The following is a 19159-nucleotide window of genomic DNA, read 5'->3' on the forward strand; positions in this document are numbered from 1 at the left end:
GGGACTGTATCATCATCAATCGTATTTATTGAGCGCTTACCGTGTGCAGAGCACTGTACTAAGCGCTTGAGAAGTACAAGTTGGTAACATATAGAGACAGTCCCTACCCAGCAGTGGGCTCATTTGCTCCTATGCACCCCAGCGCTTAGCACAGTGCTTGGCACATAGTAAGCTCTTAACAAACACCATCATTATTGTTATTTCAGTGCTCTATACGCAGAAATCACTCAATAAATGATTGGCTGAAGATTAAGTAGCAGTACCTGCATGAGAGAAACTGACTAGAAGGCTGAAGGCTGTATTTTAACAACCTGATATTCCACCATTTATACACCTAATTTGAATGATGATGATGATGGCATTTGTTAAGTGCTTAGTATGTACTTAGGAGAAGCAGTGTGGCTCAGTGGAAAGAGCATGGGCTGTGGAGTCAGAGGTCATGGGTTCAAATCCCGGCTCTGCTAATTGTCAGCTGTGTGACTTTGGGCAAGTCACTTAACTTCTCTGAGTCTGTTACCTCATCTGTAAAATGGGGATTAAGACTGTGAGCCCCCTGTGGGACAACCAGATCCCCTTGTAACCTCCCCAGCGCTTAGAACAGTGCTTTCCACATAGTAAGTGCTTAATCATTATTATCATTATTATTATTATTATTATTATTATTATTATTATTATTATTATTATTATTATTATTATTATGTGCAAAGCACTGTTTTAAGCACTGGGGCAGATACAAGGTGATCAGGTTGTCCCACGGGGGGCTCACAGTCTTCATCCCCATTTTACAGATGAGGTAACTGAGGCTCAGAGAAGTTAAGTGAGTTGGCCAAGGTCACACAGCTGACGAGTGGCGGAGCCGGGATTAGCACCCATGACCTCCGGCTCCCAAGCCCGGGCCCTTTTCACAGAGCCATGGAAGAGGTTATAGATGTAACAGCAGTGTTATTTATTGAGTGACAGATTGTTGTGCACTCTAGTAAACAACCTGGAGATGAAATAGAAGAATAAGAGATATTGCCAACCTACAAGTAGCTTGTACTCTAATTAGGGAGGCAGACGTTGAAGTATCAAGCATAAATATTAATAGTCATTCAATCGTATTTACTGAGCACTTACTATGTGCAGAAAACTGTACTAAGCACTTGGAAAGTACAATTCTGCAACAGAGACAATCCCTACCCAAAAAAGGGCTCGCAGTCTAGAAAAGGGATCACAGTTGAAATAATATAAATGTGGAGAATATGATACTAGTATTTCTTTTAGTCCTTAGTATATGGATAACTAAATCAGGTGGGCATTTTAGACCTTAATTACCTGGATTGTTTTAGGTATGTACATATAAACTCTGTGACCTATTATGGTAGTTGTTAGGCATATCTATTGTGGAGCAGCATTACCCAGTGGATAGAGCACAGAGCACAGGCCTGGGAAGGACCTAGGTTCTAATGCCATCTCCATCACTTGTCTGCTGTGTGGCCTTGGGCAAGTCACACAACTTCTCTGTGCCTGTTACCTCATCTGTGAAATGGGGATTAAGACAGTGAGCCCTATGTGGGACAAGAACTGTGTCCAACCTGATTAGTTTATATCTCCCCCTGCATTTAGAACAGTGCTTGACACATAGTAAGCACTTAACAAATACCATTACTATTATTATTACTCTCTGTGCTGGGGTAGATAGCAGTTAATCAGGTTGGACACTGTCCCTGCCACATTGGGTTTATACAGTCTGACTGGGAGAGAGAACAGGTATTTAATCCCCAATTTACAGTTGAAAAAACTGAGGCCCAGAGAAGCCAGTTGCCTTGCCCAGGTTTGCCAAGGAAGACATTGGCAGAGTTGGGATTCTGACTCCCATGCCTGTGCTCTTTCCATTAGGCTACACTGCCTATCTCTCTCTCTCTCTCTCTCTCTCTCTCTCTCTCTCTCTCTTTCTCTCCTCTCTCTCTCTCTTTAAATATATATATATATTCCCATATTCTCTCAAATCATACTTCATTTACATTATTGGACCCTTAACAACTTTTTCTAGCCTGCCCAGAAAATGGTAGTCATTCTTAACCAGTTATATTCTCCCTTTGAATGAAGAAGGCCACTAGCTATGCTCCCTTGTGAGTGTGAAGCATGAAAGAATCCTAAGAAACCTTGCCTCCTTTCACTTGAAAGAATCCTAGAAATTCCCTTTTGTACTTTCCTTATATACCTATTGGTTTTGAAATCTCATCCTTCGTAATTTCAATCTTGCATTCTGTCAGTTTAATAAGACCTATTAACAATTGGCTGAATTTTCATTTATTAAGCTATTTAACGTAGTCTCAAAGTAAATTTTTTCTCAGCTTTTTAAATTTCATCAGCTTGTGATGCCTATAAGCTTCTTGAAAGCATTTAGCACTATTGCTGTTTTACAGAGAGAGAAACTGAGGCAGGAGAGAGCAAGTGACTTGCTTAAGGCTCTGCTGCAATTTAGAGGAGATCTTGCTCCACACTTCAGCTTGTTGCAAACAGGCTTAGAAGAAGACTGCTGTCTCCTTAGCTCTAAATATTTTTTTGTAGTATTCCGGCTAATTCCATCAATGGTATTTATTGAGTGCTTACTATGTGCAAAGCACTGTACTAAGTGCTTGGAAGAGTAAAGTACAACAGAGTTGGCAGATGTGCTCCCTGCCCACCACAAACACAGTTTGGTAGGTTTCAGTTTCTGACATAATTTCTCAAGTCATAATTTTCAGTAGAAAATCTCTTCTGTTAACTTTTTTAAAACACAAAACAGTGACCATCCTAGCCCTGAACAGTTAATTTTTATTAAACTTATTATTTTTATTAAACTTTATTATCACGGGGTAAATCAAGGGTTTGGGCTGCAAAAATTAACTTTTCCCAGAAAAACGTATATGATTTGCAAGTAAAATTATCCAAATTGCTAGGTGTTGATTCTTCAAGTATGATGTCACAAAACCCTTTTTTATCTCTTCCTTGTAACATCTTTGTGATTTAGAAGCTACTCTTCAGTGAGTATTGGTAGCATCCTAGATGCTACCAGTAAATAGCTTCTTGCCTATCTGTAGTGTTCCATAAATCTTTCAGTTCCATATGCTAACATACGATATAATCAATAATGAAATGTGACTGATTCAATTTTGGATTTATCCAGGGTATCTTTCTCTTATTCGGTAGGAGGAAAAAAAAATGATTTACGACTGTTAATGCTTAGCATTATCACTGAGGAAAAAGTAAACCTTACCAGCGCTCTATGATCAGTGACTTTTTCCTGTGACTTGACATACTAACCCAAATATTAAAATCTTCCACAGCAGTGAGCTTGTCAAACCTATGAGTCCATCTAGATCTCTGTAGAAATTGTATTTATTTATCACTATTGGTAATCGTAATCATTTTGGCAAAGAACTTGAGAGACCACTTTTATCTCTAGGAAGCCCGGACATCAGTAATTGACGTGAGCAAATCAAGCAACTGAGGTCCAGAGTGGTGACTTGCTTGAAGTCCATCAGAAAACCAGTGGCAGAGCTGGGACTAGAACCCAGGCTTTCTGACTCCTTGCTTCTTGCCCTTTCTGTAAGGTCATACTGCTGGTAATTTGCATGCTAATACATGATTTACCCTATCAGCCCCAATAAATAATTTTTTAGGATATTTGCCCTATAATAGAAACAGCAGGCGGTATACATAGCTGCAGTTCCAGTGCAGTCATAAAACAAACTGAAGCAAACAATAGTCATCCCAACTTATTACTGGATTTCCACTTCACAAAAGTCTTTTCTGGGTAGTATTTTGGTTTCTCTGACTTCTTCACACTTGGTTCCTGTTTGATGTTTTTAGGAAAAACGCTTTACCAGGCCTTTCTTGCATTAAACCTGGGCCTTGGATATACGATCGATCAGTCAGTGTTACTTTTTGAGTGCTTACTGTGTGCAGAGCACTGTACTAAGTACTTGGGAGACTAGAATAGAGTTGGTAGATAGGATCCCTGGCCTTACATGGGAATTAATTTTGGATTGACCGTAATGAAAAAGCTTTGCTGCCCCACTATTGGGCTAGACCATTCAGTCATTTGGCACTGTTTTATGTGAGAACCTGAGACAGACGTGAATGAATGCCCGATAAAGGTGTGCCTGTTAAGTTGCTGTCTTGATCCTGGTGACACTAATTTATTTATGATGTCACTTGAGTAGAAGTGTTTTTCAGGGGTGTCACCTTTCATGATTTGATGAGACATTCAGTGTTTATCCTTATAATTCGGTGTCTCAGACTTCAGATTTTATTACAAGCCTGACAGTTTGCATATAATTAACATTGCCTTACAGCCAGAGCATTGGTAATTTTTTCCCCCATAACAGTTTTACCTCCATTTGTTTCATCAATAATTTAATTTTATATATCAAGGCATACTCCATTTTACACCTAGGATTGATTGGTCTCAGACGGTGCTAAAAGGAATGATCTATTTAAAAGTTCTCCAGTAATTCAGGGTCTCAACCTCTTCCTATCAGTCATTTGATTTTTTTTTAAGTGCAGTGGCGCCCTGGCTGGCGTTAAATTTTTACTTCTTTTTCATTAACTTGTTAGGGGAAGTTGTAGCGATTTAAACTGGACAATTCCCTTTGGGATTTTGATTTACAAATACTCTAAATACTAAAGAAGAACCTGAGCTTATTGGTGTGTAACTCTTCCTACCAGTGATGGTAATGGATGGTGTTGCCTATCCCAAATGATGGATGCGCTTTGGCCCATCCCCTCAACAAGTGTAATACAAAGCTTTATGCTAATAAGCACATTCACTCTAGACTTCAAAGCCCGTTGTGGGCAGGGAATGTGCCTGTTTATTGTTATTGTACTCCTATGTGCATAGTACAATGCTCTGTACCCATTAAGTGCTCAATGAATACCACAATGAATAAACATACATATATACAAAATGTACACATATAGGTCTGAGTTAGATATCTGTGTGTGTATGTATGTTGGTCTTATGTATAATACAAGACCAGTCATGACAGTACAAGAAATGACCAATGAGAAGCCGCATGGCCTAATAGAAAGAGGACCCACCTGTGTTCTATGCTGTCTCTGCCAATTGCACTGCCAATTCCTTGTTATTTGACCTTGGTCAAGTCACTTCCATTCTCTGTGTTTCAGTTTCCTCAACTGTGAAATGGGGATTAAATACCCGTTTTTCCTATGTGGGGCAGGAACTGCGTTCAACCTAATTAATTTGTACCTAACCCAGCACTTAGAACAGTGTTTGAGACATAGCGCTTAATCAGTACCATAAAAAGAGTACATGCTTTGACAGAACTTCCCGATCACATGGTATACTCAGAATACATTTTTTATTATTGAAACCCCAGTGTTTGCTGAAAGTATTGATTCATGTTAGACAGAAATGAGTAAGCAGATGAGTCAGGGATTCAACAAATTCCTTACACAACACAATCCCTTCCTATGAAGAGGCTTTTTTGTGGGTCTCGAGTCGAAGTTGATTATAAGCACACCCAAGGCTTTCGAATGCTACCCTTGCAGGGTCTACCTTGTGCCTGTTTTAAATAGTAGAGATTATTATTTTTTAATGCTGCTCGGGGCAGTGCCAAAGGTGTTCACGACTTCATTGCCACATCCACACCTCCTCCACCCCGCCCCAGCAAACATTCATTCTCTCTCTTTCTCTCTCTGTCTCTCTCTCTTTCACTCACCTGCTTACACACTCTTGGTTACAAAGTACAAAACCAGGTGGATTTTAAATCATATTTGGGTAATACTTGGAAGTTCAAAGGAATGAATTTTTGCTCTACCCACCAATTTCCTTTGTCAAATTTGAGTAACTAGATTTGTAATGTCAACGCTGTCTTCGGTCAAACCCCCCTGTTCTTCACAGAACCTGAAGACAGATTTGCATTAAGGTGGGTGAGCTTTTCCTTCTTCAATCCTTTCCTCACTTCAATCAATTTATTAATCAATGGAATTTATTGAGCACTTACTATGCCCATCATCCCTGTCAGCTCTTCCATGCATTCAACTCCCTTCTCAGGCCCCCAGTTCCCCCCCCCCCCCCCGCCTCCTCCTTCCCTCACCCCCAACGATCTGGCCTCCCACTTCATTAATAATATTAAATCCATCAAGTCTGACCTCCCCAAAGTCACTCCCCCCCATTCCCCAACCTCCCGGCTCTCAACGCTTTCCGCTACTCTCCCATCCTTCCCAGCAGTATCCTCAGAGGAGCTCTCCTCCCTCCTCTCAAGTGCTACTCCGGCCACCTGTGCTTCTGACCCCATTCCCTCTCATCTCCTGAAATCTCTCGTTCCATCCCTTCTCCCCTCCTTAACTTCCATCTTCAACCGCTCACTGTCCACTGGTTCCTTCCCCTCTGCCTTCAAACATGCCCATGTCTCTCCCATCCTAAAAACCCCCACTTGACCCCACCTCACCTTCTAGTTATCGCCCCATCTCCCTCCTACCATTCCTTTCCAAACTCCTTGAACGAGTCGTCTACACGCGCAGCCTAAAATTCCTCAACACCAACTCTCTCCTCGACCCCTTCCAGTCTGGCTTCCGTCCCTTACATTCCACGGAAACTGCCCTCTCATAGGTCACCGATGACCTCCTGCTTGCCAAATCCAACAGCTCCTACTCTATCCTAATCCTCCTAGACCTCTCAGCTGCCTTCGACACTGTGGACCACCCCCTTCTCCTCAACACGCTATCCAACCTTGGCTTCACAGACTCCGTCCTCTCCTGGTTCTCCTCTTATCTCTCCGGCCGTTCATTCTCAGTCTCTTTTGCAGGCTCCTCCTCCCCCTCCCATCCCCTTACTGTGGGGGTTCCTCAAGGTTCAGTTCTTGGTCCCCTTCTGTTCTCGATCTACACTCACTCCGTTGGTGACCTCATTCGCTCCCACGGCTTCAACTATCATCTCTACGCTGATGACACCCAGATCTCCATCTCTGCCCCTGCTCTCTCCCCCTCCCTCCAGGCTCGCATCTCCTCCTGCCTTCAGGACATCTCCATCTGGATGTCCGCCCGCCACCTAAAGCTCAACATGTCGAAGACTGAGCTCCTTGTCTTCCCTCCCAAACCTTGTCCTCTCCCTGACTTTCCCATCTCAGTTGACGGCACTACCGTCCTTCCCGTCTCACAAGCCCACAACCTTGGTGTCATCCTCGACTCCGCTCTCTCATTCACCCCTCACATCCAAGCTGTCACCAAAACCTGCCGGTCTTAGCTCCGCAACATTGCCAAGATCCAGCTTTTCCTCTCCATCTAAGCTGCTACCCTGCTCGTTCAAGGTCTCATCCTATCCCGTCTGGATTACTGTTTCAGCCTCCTCTCCGATCTCCCATCCTCCTTTCTCTCCCCACTTCAATCCATACTTCACGCCGCTGTCCGGATTGTCTTTGTCCAGAAACGCTCTGGGCATGTTACTCCCCTCCTCAAAAATCTCCAGTGGCTACCAATCAACCTACGCATCAGGCAGAAACTTCTCCCCCTCGGCTTCAAGTCTGTCCATCCCCTCGCCCCCTCCTATCTCACCTCCCTTCTCTCCTTCTCCAGCCCAGCCCGCACCCTCTGCTCCTCTGCCGCTAATCTCCTCATCGTGCCTCATTCTCTCCTGTCCCGCCGTCGACCCCCTGGCCTGGAATGCCCTCCCTCTGCCCATCCGCCAAGCTAGCTCTCTTCCTCCCTTCAAGGCCCTACTGGGAGCTCACCTCCTCCAGGAGGCCTTCCCAGACTGAACCCCCTCCTTCCTCTCCCCCTCCTCTCCTTCTCCATCCCCCTCGCCTTACCTCCTTCCCTTCCCCACAGCACCTGTATATATGTATATATGTTTGTACGTATTTATTACTCTATTTTACTTGTACATATTTATTCTATTCATTTTATTCTGTTAATATGTTTTGTTTTGTCCTCTGTCTCCCCCTTCTAGACTGTGAGCCCACTGTTGGGTAGGGACCGTCTCTCTATGTTGCCAACTTGTACTTCCCAAGCACTTAGTACAGTGCTCTGCACACAGTAAGCGCTCAATAAATACGATTGAATGAATGAATGAATGTGCATCTCACAGTACTAAATGCTTGGGAGAGGACAACAAAATTAGCAGTCACGTTCCTTTCCCGTAATGACAGGCTTCAACACTTTCATCTCTTGTCATTTTCACAATTACGCTTTCTTGTTTCCTACCTTTTCCCCTGCATGATCAGCATCATTAATATCTAGGTAAGTGGTGCATCTGGGTTGATATCCCATCTGCAAAATTAATAAACCAAACTCTGAGTTTCACTAGTCATAGACAACCCCAAACCTTTTGTGTGCCTGAAATTTTTTCTTGAATATTTTTTCCCATCTTGCTAGTGAATACTTTGCTCAAACATTTCAATAATTCTATTTTTCCTTGTGTTCTCTGTCAGCTTTAGGGGAATTTGAAAATGGGGGTCTTTGGTTGTGTTGTGTGATTTACTGTGCTTATCTAGGTTTTTTTTTCTCACCGAGTTTCAACTGGGAACGATTCCATAAGACCAGACGCAAAATGATGCAGTTCAAGTGAAGTGGGGAAAAAAGTCAATTTGTAGTAACTCCTGTCAGAAATGGCTGAACTTCCCTAAATGTCTAGGCTTCAGCTACTGTTGATTTCAGGATCCTTGGAAAATGTATAGTCTACCATCTTCAACCTTTTGCCTCTTGAAATTTTATCCATATGGAAGAACGTCTAATACATATGTGGATGTGAGCTAGGACAGTCATCTACTTTGAGCTAAAGAACCAACATGGCCTAGTGGATAGAGCACAGATCTTAAGAGTCAGAAGCCCATGGGTTCTAATCCCGGCTCTGCCACTTATCTGCAGGGTGACCTTGGGCAAGTCACTTCATTTCTCTATGCCTCAGTTATCTCATCTGTAAAATAGGGATTAAGACTGAGTCCCAGGTGGCACAGGGACTGTGTCCGATCCGATTTGCTTGTGCAGTGCCTGGCACATAGTAAGCTCTTGACAGATATGACAGTTATTATTAATAGTTATGTAATCTATTGATAATTTTGTTACAGTAGATCCGACAGGTGTGTGGGAACATGTGTTAAGGATACCAATTCTTGAAGAAGAATAGATGTGTGGATAGGTGCATTGCTCAGATGTTTAAGTTGAATGTAAGTTACAGGATCTACATTTCCACTCTGTCAAGAAATATGTAGGTATCAACCTTTACATCCATCTGTTGGCCTCCAGATCGCTAACCACAGATTATTTCACTTTTATTTCAGTGGAAACAGAACAAAGTATCAATGGTATTTAGTGAGCGCTTACTCTGTGCAGAGCACTGTACGAAGTGGTTGGGAGAGTACCCTATAATGGACTACTCTATTTATTTTATCAATGCTGTGCATATAGCTACAATTCTATTTATTCTGACGGTTTTTACACCTGTCTACGTTTTGTTTTGTTGTCTGTCTGCCCCTTCTTGACTGTGAGTCCGCTGTTGGGTAGGGACCGTCTCAATTCGCGGTTGCTCGTTCGATCCCCTGCCCCCAAATCCCTTCAGGGGCTCCAGACATTCCCACCCTTCCCAGAGCGGGAGTGGCCCTGGAAAGGACGGGAGAAGGACCGTCAGGTGGGCGATGGGGCTCCTGGTAGCGCTCCCAGCCGAGCTCCTGCTTCGGTGCGTTGCAGCGGATGCAGCAGCAGATGCAGCAGCAGCAGCAGCAGCAGCAGCAGATGCAGATGCAGATGCAGCAGCGGAGCATGCATACACCTGCAGCCTTGGCTCGTCCGGGAAGTCATTGTGCTAGAGAAGCAGCGTGGCTCAGTGGAAAGAGCCCGAACTTGGGAGTCAAAGGTCATGGGTTCTAATCCCGACTCCGCCACTTACCAGCTGTGTGACTTGGGGTAGGTCACTTCACTTCTCTGGGCCTCAGTTACCTCATCTGTAAAAAGGGGGATGAAGACTGTGAGCCCCACGTGGGACAACTTGATCACCTTGTATCCCCCCCGGCGCTTAGAAAGGTGGTTCGCACGTAGTAAATGCTTAGCAAATGCCATCATCATCATTCGCCCAGGGAGGCCGCCCACATTTTGCTCCCGCCTTAGATTTAGAGCCGGGAACCTGCTCTTCTTCGCCAAGGGCTGGGGAAGGGAGATGAGCAGGAGGAGTTGGATGATAGGAGGAAGGGGGCGGGAAGGACAGGCGAGAGGTTGGAGAGGGAGGGAAAAGACTCGCATCCCTGGCTACTGTTTGGGCTCCCTGCCCCTGAGAGGCAGGCATGGATGATGTGACCCCTCACCCCCTGCCCATCAGGGTTAGATGCCGGGTGACTGGGGGCATCCTCCTTGAATCCCCAGGCCGACCCGAAGTCTCGATGCCCAAACCTTTATTGGGTGGACTTGGCACCCAAGAGAAGTGACTTTCCCAAAGTCACCCAGCTGACAATTGGCAGAGCCGGGATTAGAACCCATGACCTCTGACTCCCAAGCCCAGGCTCTTTCCACTGAGCCATGCTGCTTCTCTAATTGATATGAAGCGAAATGCATAGTCCTGTGTTGGAGGATTTACTGGATGTTAAACGTGGTTCTGAACAAAGTGTTACAGCAATGGTCAATCAATCAATCAATCGTATTTATTGAGCGCTTACTGTGTGCAGAGCACTGTACGGTCGATAACATGGCTGTAAGTGACATACGATCACAAGCATCAGAACATTAGAAACACTGACATGACTAAGTACTTATAATGAAATTACTATTGGATGCCTAAAACCATTTAAAGGTAGCTCCATTTTTTTATTAATTGGGTGGACTTGGCACGTCTCCGCGGCCCCAGGCCCCTTCATTATACGCGTGGCTCTGCCCCGTCCCTTCTCCGTTCACCGAATTAAGGATTTATTTGGCTAATTGAGGATTCAGAATAGTCCCCCTTCCCCCCGAACCCCCTTTCCCTCCCGGCCCAACCCCGAGCTCCGGGAAGAAGGGGGAGGGAAGCCCAGGCCCGCGGGAGGGAGAGGCAGGGATAGAGGAGCAGGAGGAGGAGGAGGAGGAAGAAGAGGAGCAGGGGGAGGGCACAGCGGGGTCCGGAGGAGAAAAAAGAAGAAGAGGAGGAGGTGGGGGAAGAAGAAGGCGCTCCCAACAGTCGGGGATAATTTTTTTTTTTTTGGTTCCTCCTCCTCCTCCTCCTCCCCATCTCCTGCCTCTTCCCTTGCCTCTGGGTATCTTGTCCCGGGAGTGTCCTCCTTCTCCTGGGCACGTAGATGTCCCGGCTGTTCCCGGGGGCCCCCTCCCCTGGGACGCAGCGTTTGGCAGAGGAGGGGAGGGGGGCGACAGCCCTCGGCTGGGCAGGGCAGGGCAGGGGGAGGAGAGGTAAGGAGGGGAAGGGGCTGATAACCGACGGGGGGGGGGGGGGGGGACTGTCTGTGCACACGTGTGTGTGTGTGTGTGTGAGTCCAGCGGACTAACTTGCATCTCCACCATGCTCAGCATGCCTCCCCTCCCCTTGTCCGGTTTAAAGACCGCCCCCAACTCATTCATTCATTCAGCTCAGCATGCCTCCCCTCGGCCCGTTTAAAGACCCCCCCCCATTCATTCATTCATTCAGCTCAGCATGCCTCCCCCTGACCGGTTTAAAGACCCCACACCCACACATTCATTCATTCATTCAGCTCAGCGTGCCTCCCCTCGGCCGGTTTAAAGACCCCACACCCACACATTCATTCATTCATTCATTCATTCAGCTCAGCATGCCCCCCCCCCCCGGCCGGTTTAAAGACCCCCCATTCGTTCATTCATTCAGCATGCCTCCCCTTAGCCGGTTTAAAGACCCCCCCCACACACACACATTCATTCATTCATTCAGCATGCCTCCCCTCGGCCGGTGTAAAGACCCCCATTCATTCATTCATTTATTCAGCATGCCTCCCCTTGGCCGGTTTAAAGACCCGCCCCCAACTCATTCATTCATTCAGCTCAGCATGCCTCCCCTCGGCCGGTTTAAAGACCCCCCCATTCATTCATTCATTCAGCATGCCTCCCCTTGGGCAGTTTAAAGACCCCCCACACACACACACATTCATTCATTCAGCTCAGCATGCCTCCCTTAGGCCGGTTTAAAGACCCCCCCATTCATTCATTCATTCAGCATGCCTCCCCTTGGCCACTTTAAAGACCCCCCCCCCAACACACACACATTCATTCATTCTTTCAGCTCAGCCTACCTCCCCTCCCCTTGGCCGGTTTAAAGACACCCCCCCCCCTCCATTCATTCATTCATTCAGCATGCCTCCCCTTGGCCGGTTTAAAGATCCCCCCCAACACACACACATTCATTCATTCATTCATTCAGCATGCCTCCCCTTGGCCGGTTTAAAGATCCCCCCCAACACACACACATTCATTCATTCATTCATTCAGCACGCCTCCCCTTGGCCGGTTTAAAGACCCCCCTCATTCATTCATCCAAGCGCTTAGTCCAGTGTTCTGCACACAGTCAACGCTCAATCAATACGATTGAATGAATTCATTCCATCGTAATAATAATAATGGTATTTGTTAAGCACTTAATATGTGCAAAGCACTGTTCTAAGCGCTGGGGAGGTTACAAGGTGATCAGGTTGTCCCACGGTGGGGGGGCTCACGGTTTTAATCCCCATTTTACAGACGAGGTCACTGAGGCCCAGAGAATAATAATAATAATAATGATAGCATTTATTAAGCGCTTACTATGTGCAAAGCACTGTTCCGAGCGCTGGGGAGGTTAAAAGGTAATCAAGTTGTCCCACTCTTAATCCCCATTTTACAGATGGGGTAACTGAGGCCCAGAGAAGTGAAGTGACTTGGCCAAAATCACACAGCTGACCGTTGGGATTTGAACCCATGACCTCTGACTCCAAAGCCAGGGCTCTTTCCACTGAGCCAGGCTGCATCGTGTTGATTGAGCGCTGACTGTGTGCAGAGCACTGGACTAAGCGCTTGGGAAGTCCAAGTCGGCAACATAGAGAGCGTCCTCCCCGCCCCGTTTTGCATCCATGCCGCCGCTGGAGACAGAGAAAAAGGGAGAAAAAACCCAAATCCTCCCCCCATCCCACCCGGACCGAACCCCGAGAGCGGCCGGCGTGGCTTGAAATCGGCAGGCTCACGGTATTTTCTGGCTGGAAATAATAATAATAATAATAATGGCATTTATTCAGCGCTTACTGTGTGCAAAGCACTGTTCTAGGCGCTGGGGAGGTTACAAGGTGATCAGTTTGTCCCACGGTGAGGGGGGCGGCTCACCGTCTTCATCCCCATTTCCCAGATGAGGTCACTGAGGCCCGGTGAAGTGACTTGTCCGGAGTCACCCAGCTGACAAGTGCGGAGGCGGGATTTGAACCCATGACCTCCGACTCCAAAGCCCGGGCTCTTGCCACTGAGCTCCGCCCCCCAACTCCCCCGGACCGCGCCGAGAGGCGCCCCGGAAATTTATTACTCTATTTATTTATTTTACTTGTACATATTTATTTTATTTGGTTAATATGTTTGGTCTTGCCGTCCGTCTCCCCCTTCTAGACTGTGAGCCCGCTGTTGGGTAGGGACCGTCTCTCTATGCTGCCAACTTGGACTTGCCCAGCGCTTAGTACAGTGCTCTGCACACAGGAAGCGCTCAATAAATACGATTGAATGAATGAGTGAACCTCGGACCCCCAGGCATTTTCTCGTTTTTGCCCGAGAAATCCCGCGGTGGTCGGCCGGCTCCCATCAATGGGTAGGGACTGTCTTTATATGTTGCCAATTTGTACTTCCCAAGCGCTTAGTCCAGTGCTCTGCACACAGTAAGCCCTCAATAAATACGACTGATGATGATGATGATCAATGCCCCCCTCCCATCCCCTCTTCCCTCTCTCCCCTCCCGCCCTCCCACCACCTGAGCTCGATTATTATTATCATTATGGCATTTATTAAGCGCTCACTACGTGCAAAGCGCTGTTCTAAGCACTGGGGAGATTACAGGGGGATCAGGTTGTCCCATGGGGGCTCACAGTCTTCCTCCCCAATTTCCAGATGAGGGAACTGAGGCCTGGAGAAGTGAAGTGCCTTGCCCAAAGTCACACAGCTTACAATTGGAGCAGTTGGGATTTGAACCCATGACCTCTGACTCCCAAACCCGGATTCAGGTCTCTCCTTGCAGAGGAAATAAAGTTAAAACTCTTTCAGCTCCCGCCCAGCACATCCTATGTAGGATTTGCACCGACAGCGCCTTCCCCATCCCCTCTTCCCACCCTAATCCTGTTCTACACATTCACACACACACAACTGCTGCATCCTGCAACTCCTGAAACTTCCCAACTCGTAGTTGACATTATCCCAGCCAAAGGACATCACCAGAAAATGACTCCTGATGCTCCGGCGGGATGACTTTTTTTTTTCTTTAAATAATACACTTCTTTCTTCCCCTTTAATTTTTTTTTTTTTTGCAAGGAAATTTGCTCCATCTCCAGCAGCCACCGCTGCTCCTTTGATGTTGTGGTACGCCGTGCGCATGCGCCTCACATTAGAATTACTGCACTGGCCGGAATAAGTTGGATCTCTTCTCCTCTTCACCGAAACCTTAAATCACATCTAAAGCTAAAGGGATGTGGAGAGTCCGGAAAAAGGGTTACTTTGGGATTTGGTCATTCCCCTTGATAATAGCCGTGGTCTGTGCTCAGAGGTAAGTGATCTCAGCCTCTATTTTCCTTTTTCTCCCTGTACTTTGAATTGCACTGTCTCTATGCCACCGTTAATAGGAATGTAGGGTGGCTCTGGCACTGAGAAACCTGTGTCTGCTCTTCTGTCTATTTTCATTTTTATTATTATTACTGTTTCAGTGTCAATGACCCTAGCAATATGTCACTGGTAAAAGAGACCGTGGATAAACTACTGAAAGGCTACGACATTCGTCTGAGGCCAGATTTTGGAGGTAATTTTGGTTGCTTTGCAAATAGCTGTACCCCTAAGATGTCTCACCCTCTCCAGCTTTGTGCTCTCTCTCTCTCTCTCGTTCTCTCTCTCTCTAAGTTGAACCCATTACTAATCAATTTCCCTAGAACAGGTCGTAATATGAACGTGAAGGTATCTGTAAGCGATCCCCTTTCCCCCTTCCCTCTCACCTCTAGCTCCGGCGTTTCTTATGAACCTGTAATTTCGCCCCGGCTAATTGGCTTCTATTGGGATGCTAATATCTGTTAGCTCGTAGTGGGTCTAAGGAACCACCTACGTCTTTAGCCCCCGTGAGCATTTAGGAGTGCAAAATGTGCTGCCGATTGATTAGGGGGTATCATTTAACCCCTACACATGTCTACTTGTTAAAAGAGTTTTCCTGGCTGTTTAGGAAGAGGGGATCCTTTGCCCTCCAAGACCTCCTGACCAGGTGGCATTCGACACTTAGAGCTGATTAACGACTGAAAGGATTCCGGAATATTTCCTCCTGGATCTCGCAGAGAAGCCTGAGGAGGGATTCCATCTAGACTCTCCAGGAAGAGAAAGTGTTAAGAGGCGTTGGGGGAGGGAGGCGAAGGAAAGGGGATGATAGTCAACGTAATGAACAATCTGGGACCAAAGAGCTCCTATGGGTGTGCGTTTCCGTATTTCTGGTGTATCCGCATGTGTAGACACATGTCATCCATCCCAGACACGTGTGTTCATGTTACATAAAGTGTCCGTGTGGGTTGGGGAAGGCCGGGGATCCGGAAAAATGAAACATTTTCTCTGGACCACATGAACATGGGGGGCGGAGGGGTTGGTGGTGTCAGAGAAGTATTGAACTCCGTGAAGAATGAGTTGAGTTCGAGATCACATTGCGGGCTCTGTTGATTCCTTTGCAGGTCCCCCTGTGGCTGTAGGCATGAATATAGACATTGCCAGCATTGACATGGTGTCAGAAGTCAATATGGTAAGAATTTCGTTTTGGTCCCTGTCTTCTCTCTGAAGCCTCTGCTGATTCTGAGAACCTCTTGGGGTGGAGGGAGGAAATGGAAGTGTGGAGGTGGAGAGAGGATGATTTTTCAATCAAACTCAATTGGATTGAATTTACAGTTCCAGGTAATATTAACTGGCTTACCCATTTCTTCTTCTTCCACTCCCCCTCAACCACTCCTCCGGTCTTTTTGGTGGATCGTCTTCGGGATTTTTTAAGCGATTTATAATAGAAAGAGTTGAAAAAAAAAAGCCAACAACCCAAACATTCAAGGTTCTAAGGACTGTGTTGCTCCAGGGGAAATGCCGCCGATCAGATGTTTTCCCCGGCTTGGAAGGAAAGAGAAAAATGAGGAGGAGGTGGAGGGAGATGGGTTGGTCAGGGGAAGGATAAGCACAATCCCACCCATCTCCCCTAACCTCCCCAAAGCCCGGCCACCCAGGCGTCGCAGGAAGGAGATATTTTCGTGCAGTGGTGTTTTTTTTTTTTGTTTCATCATGGCTCACTGCTTGATCAAAGCCCATACGACTTACTGATGGCCCAGCTATTTAGTAGATACCTCTTTCCCACGTAAAATAAGCGCTACTGAGCAAACCCTGGACAATTAGGCCAGAGAACAATGTGAGGCTTGTTTTGCTTCGTGCAAGAGCGCCCCCTGCCGGGGCCGGCGGGACACTGCAAGCTAGAAAGCCGAATTCCCAAGCCTTCCGTTATCCTGTGATTTGTTTGATGGTTTCGAAGATTATTTATTCCTCTTCTTTGTAGTGTATGAGTATTGTGAAAATGTCCATTCTTCAGTTAAAGAGGTTAGCCCCAGAACTAGGATTTCAGCGTCACTGCCCAACAGCAAGCCCATCCTTCGGTTTCAAGAGGCGTATGCCGTATTAACAAGTACAAGTGGGAGTTTGGAAATTAGGTGAAGTAGAGATGAATTTCCCAGGTTTGTTCCTAACAGTACTGAAGATTACAGTAAAGGAATCACTCTACGGCAATGAGTGAAATTAATGCCTCCCTGAATAAACTAAACCCACTTTTCCAGTCCTGAGAGCCTGCCATGATTTCTCTGCGAGTGAGGGAAAGTTTGGAATGCATGTAAAAGTGATCAATCAATCAATCGTATTTATTGAGTGCTTACTGTGTGCAGAGCACTGTACTAAGCGCTTGGGAAGTACAAGTTGGATGTATTTCTCACCAATAATCTCTGCACGTTACAAGCATATGTCTCCTATTTTACTTTTTATCTTATGATATCAACTTAAAACTGCACAACAGTCATGTACAACATTCCCTTCAGGCAGTTATGCAACTTTACGGTGATGAATCATGAATACTCTTAGAAATGTTTTGCGGAAGTGGAAAGGTAACACAGTCATGGGGATGTACTCGTCTATGAAGTTGAAGTCAGAATAGCCTTTCTAGTCTTATTTTGATATAGATATAAGAAAGAAAATAATAGAAAATACTCATCTTTTGCCTCTCCTTACCCCAGGGAACTTGGAAAAGAGATTCTAAGCGTGAAGGAATTCAAAGTGGGAAGGAGCCAACCACTTTTAGTGCTCACTTATTTTCTGGAGGATACTCAGTATCAGGTACTAGTAGTTAGATCAGTGCTTTATGGAAGCAATTTTGCTAAGGACGTTAAAGGTACCAGAATTTTCAGTGTTGTGCCAAACACGTTTAACCTGCATACAGCATAGTAATACAAAAGTGGAGCTGTGGTATGACCAGAGTTCAGAGAAAACTTGAGTCCAGCTGTACCAGGAGTTAAGGTGAGGTGCCCTCTTTGAAATCTAAGTACTTGTTGTTGCGAAAATGCAATGGAATGCTAGTTATAAATATTAGTTTGTAAGTAAGAATGAGCTACAGCTCAAGCTTTATAAAAAAACAATCCCACACCAGGATATTTCTATGTTTTTGAGCTTTACACATAAATTTTAGTGTAATGGAGATTAACAGTAATTTAAGAACAAATCAGATTGGGATTAGCCCTAATGTACTAAAAATAACTTTAACCTTATGATTTATTCATTTGGAAGCAATAGATGTGTGATACTCTATTAGTAATAGAAAATGTTCCCTAAGGACAGGTTGTTTTTATCAGATGGGGCTATATTTGTGCCACTGTATCCTGAACATTAGGGTCTCCAGGGTTCAGGATTACATTATTCTAAAAGAATGAATAATCGATTCTAAATAAGGCCTGAAAGTGGATCACAACAGATAATTGCAGTATGTTGTCTTTACTTCTCTTTTTGGTCTGTCTTCTGTTAGAGTGACTTCCTTCGAGGAACTAAACGTTAGCCCACTGTAATTTTTAGGCTAGATAACTTTGGTTATTATTATTCATTATTCTGAATCAGTCATATTGGATGGAGTAGTTATGCTTGTTGTGAATGTTACGAAAGTTAGTTCCTGGGAAATCTGGAAGCCAAAGATATATTTTTAAAAGGTGACAAATTCTAAAATGGCTGGTAAAGGTGCATGCTCACTTTGCAAGGAGATAATGATACCACTGTAATATGACTCAGATCAGAGGCAGTCAGTCTCACAGGAGATCTTTTTGAAGAACAGTGTTCATTTCTTTATTAGAAGGTCCCTCTGCAGAAAGATTGGATTTGAAATGACAGATTTTTAGGTGCTTGGTTAAATTGGCAGCGTTCCTTTTGTTAAGATTCTTTGAGGAAAAGTTCATTTTAACAACCACAATTCACTAGAAGGATTAGAGCCTGCAGTAGTATAGGGCCTTGCATTTCTGCTTGAGCGATAGGCGTTTTCTCTATTTAAAGCTGAGGCTTCTCCATTTTGAAAGGACAGACTTGCCAACCAAAATGAAATATTTCATTTCTTAAGAAATATTTCTAATAATGAAATGCCAAAATGCTTACTAAGCTTACTGAGTGACCTGAAAAAAGGAGAGAAATGATATTTTGAACTTGAAATTCAGGAAGAGAATGCTAGTAAAGAACTAATCAAAAACTTCTCCTCCTTTTCTTCATTTTCCTTTCCTCTTTTTGCTTTCGCCTCCCCTTTCTGTCCATTAAAGTTCAGATCAGTCTATTTGATCACTTGTTTATTATTCTGGTTTGGAAAAGGAGAAAGCTGATGTTGACTTTGGATTGGTTTTTGATTTGAAATTATTTGTAAGTTTCAGTAGTCAGTACCCTAGTTTGAACTTTTGAGGACTGCTGATGTAACATGGAGAAGGATGTGTGCAGTGCAGCATAAAAGAGAAGGGGATCT

The 19159-nt window shown here is 45.2% G+C and overlaps 1 protein-coding gene across 2 annotated transcripts in view; it reads left to right on the forward strand.

Annotated features, from left to right (window-relative positions):
• Positions 1–14446: 14446 nt before the first annotated feature.
• GABRB2 (gamma-aminobutyric acid type A receptor subunit beta2) overlaps positions 14447–19159 on the forward strand; it is a 191305-nt gene continuing 186592 nt past the window's right edge. The window contains exons 1-3 of one of the 2 annotated variants that reach the window (XM_038739861.1): positions 14447–14674; positions 14832–14923; positions 15828–15895. In XM_038739861.1, the coding sequence (XP_038595789.1) occupies positions 14598–14674; positions 14832–14923; positions 15828–15895 (237 nt within the window). In that variant the 5' untranslated portion in view covers positions 14447–14597. The remainder of the gene's footprint in view (positions 14675–14831; positions 14924–15827; positions 15896–19159) is intronic. The other variant, XM_038739862.1, reaches the window with a different exon arrangement.

Source organism: Tachyglossus aculeatus, chromosome X1 (assembly GCF_015852505.1).
Source record: "Tachyglossus aculeatus isolate mTacAcu1 chromosome X1, mTacAcu1.pri, whole genome shotgun sequence".
Taxonomy (NCBI): domain Eukaryota; kingdom Metazoa; phylum Chordata; class Mammalia; order Monotremata; family Tachyglossidae; genus Tachyglossus; species Tachyglossus aculeatus.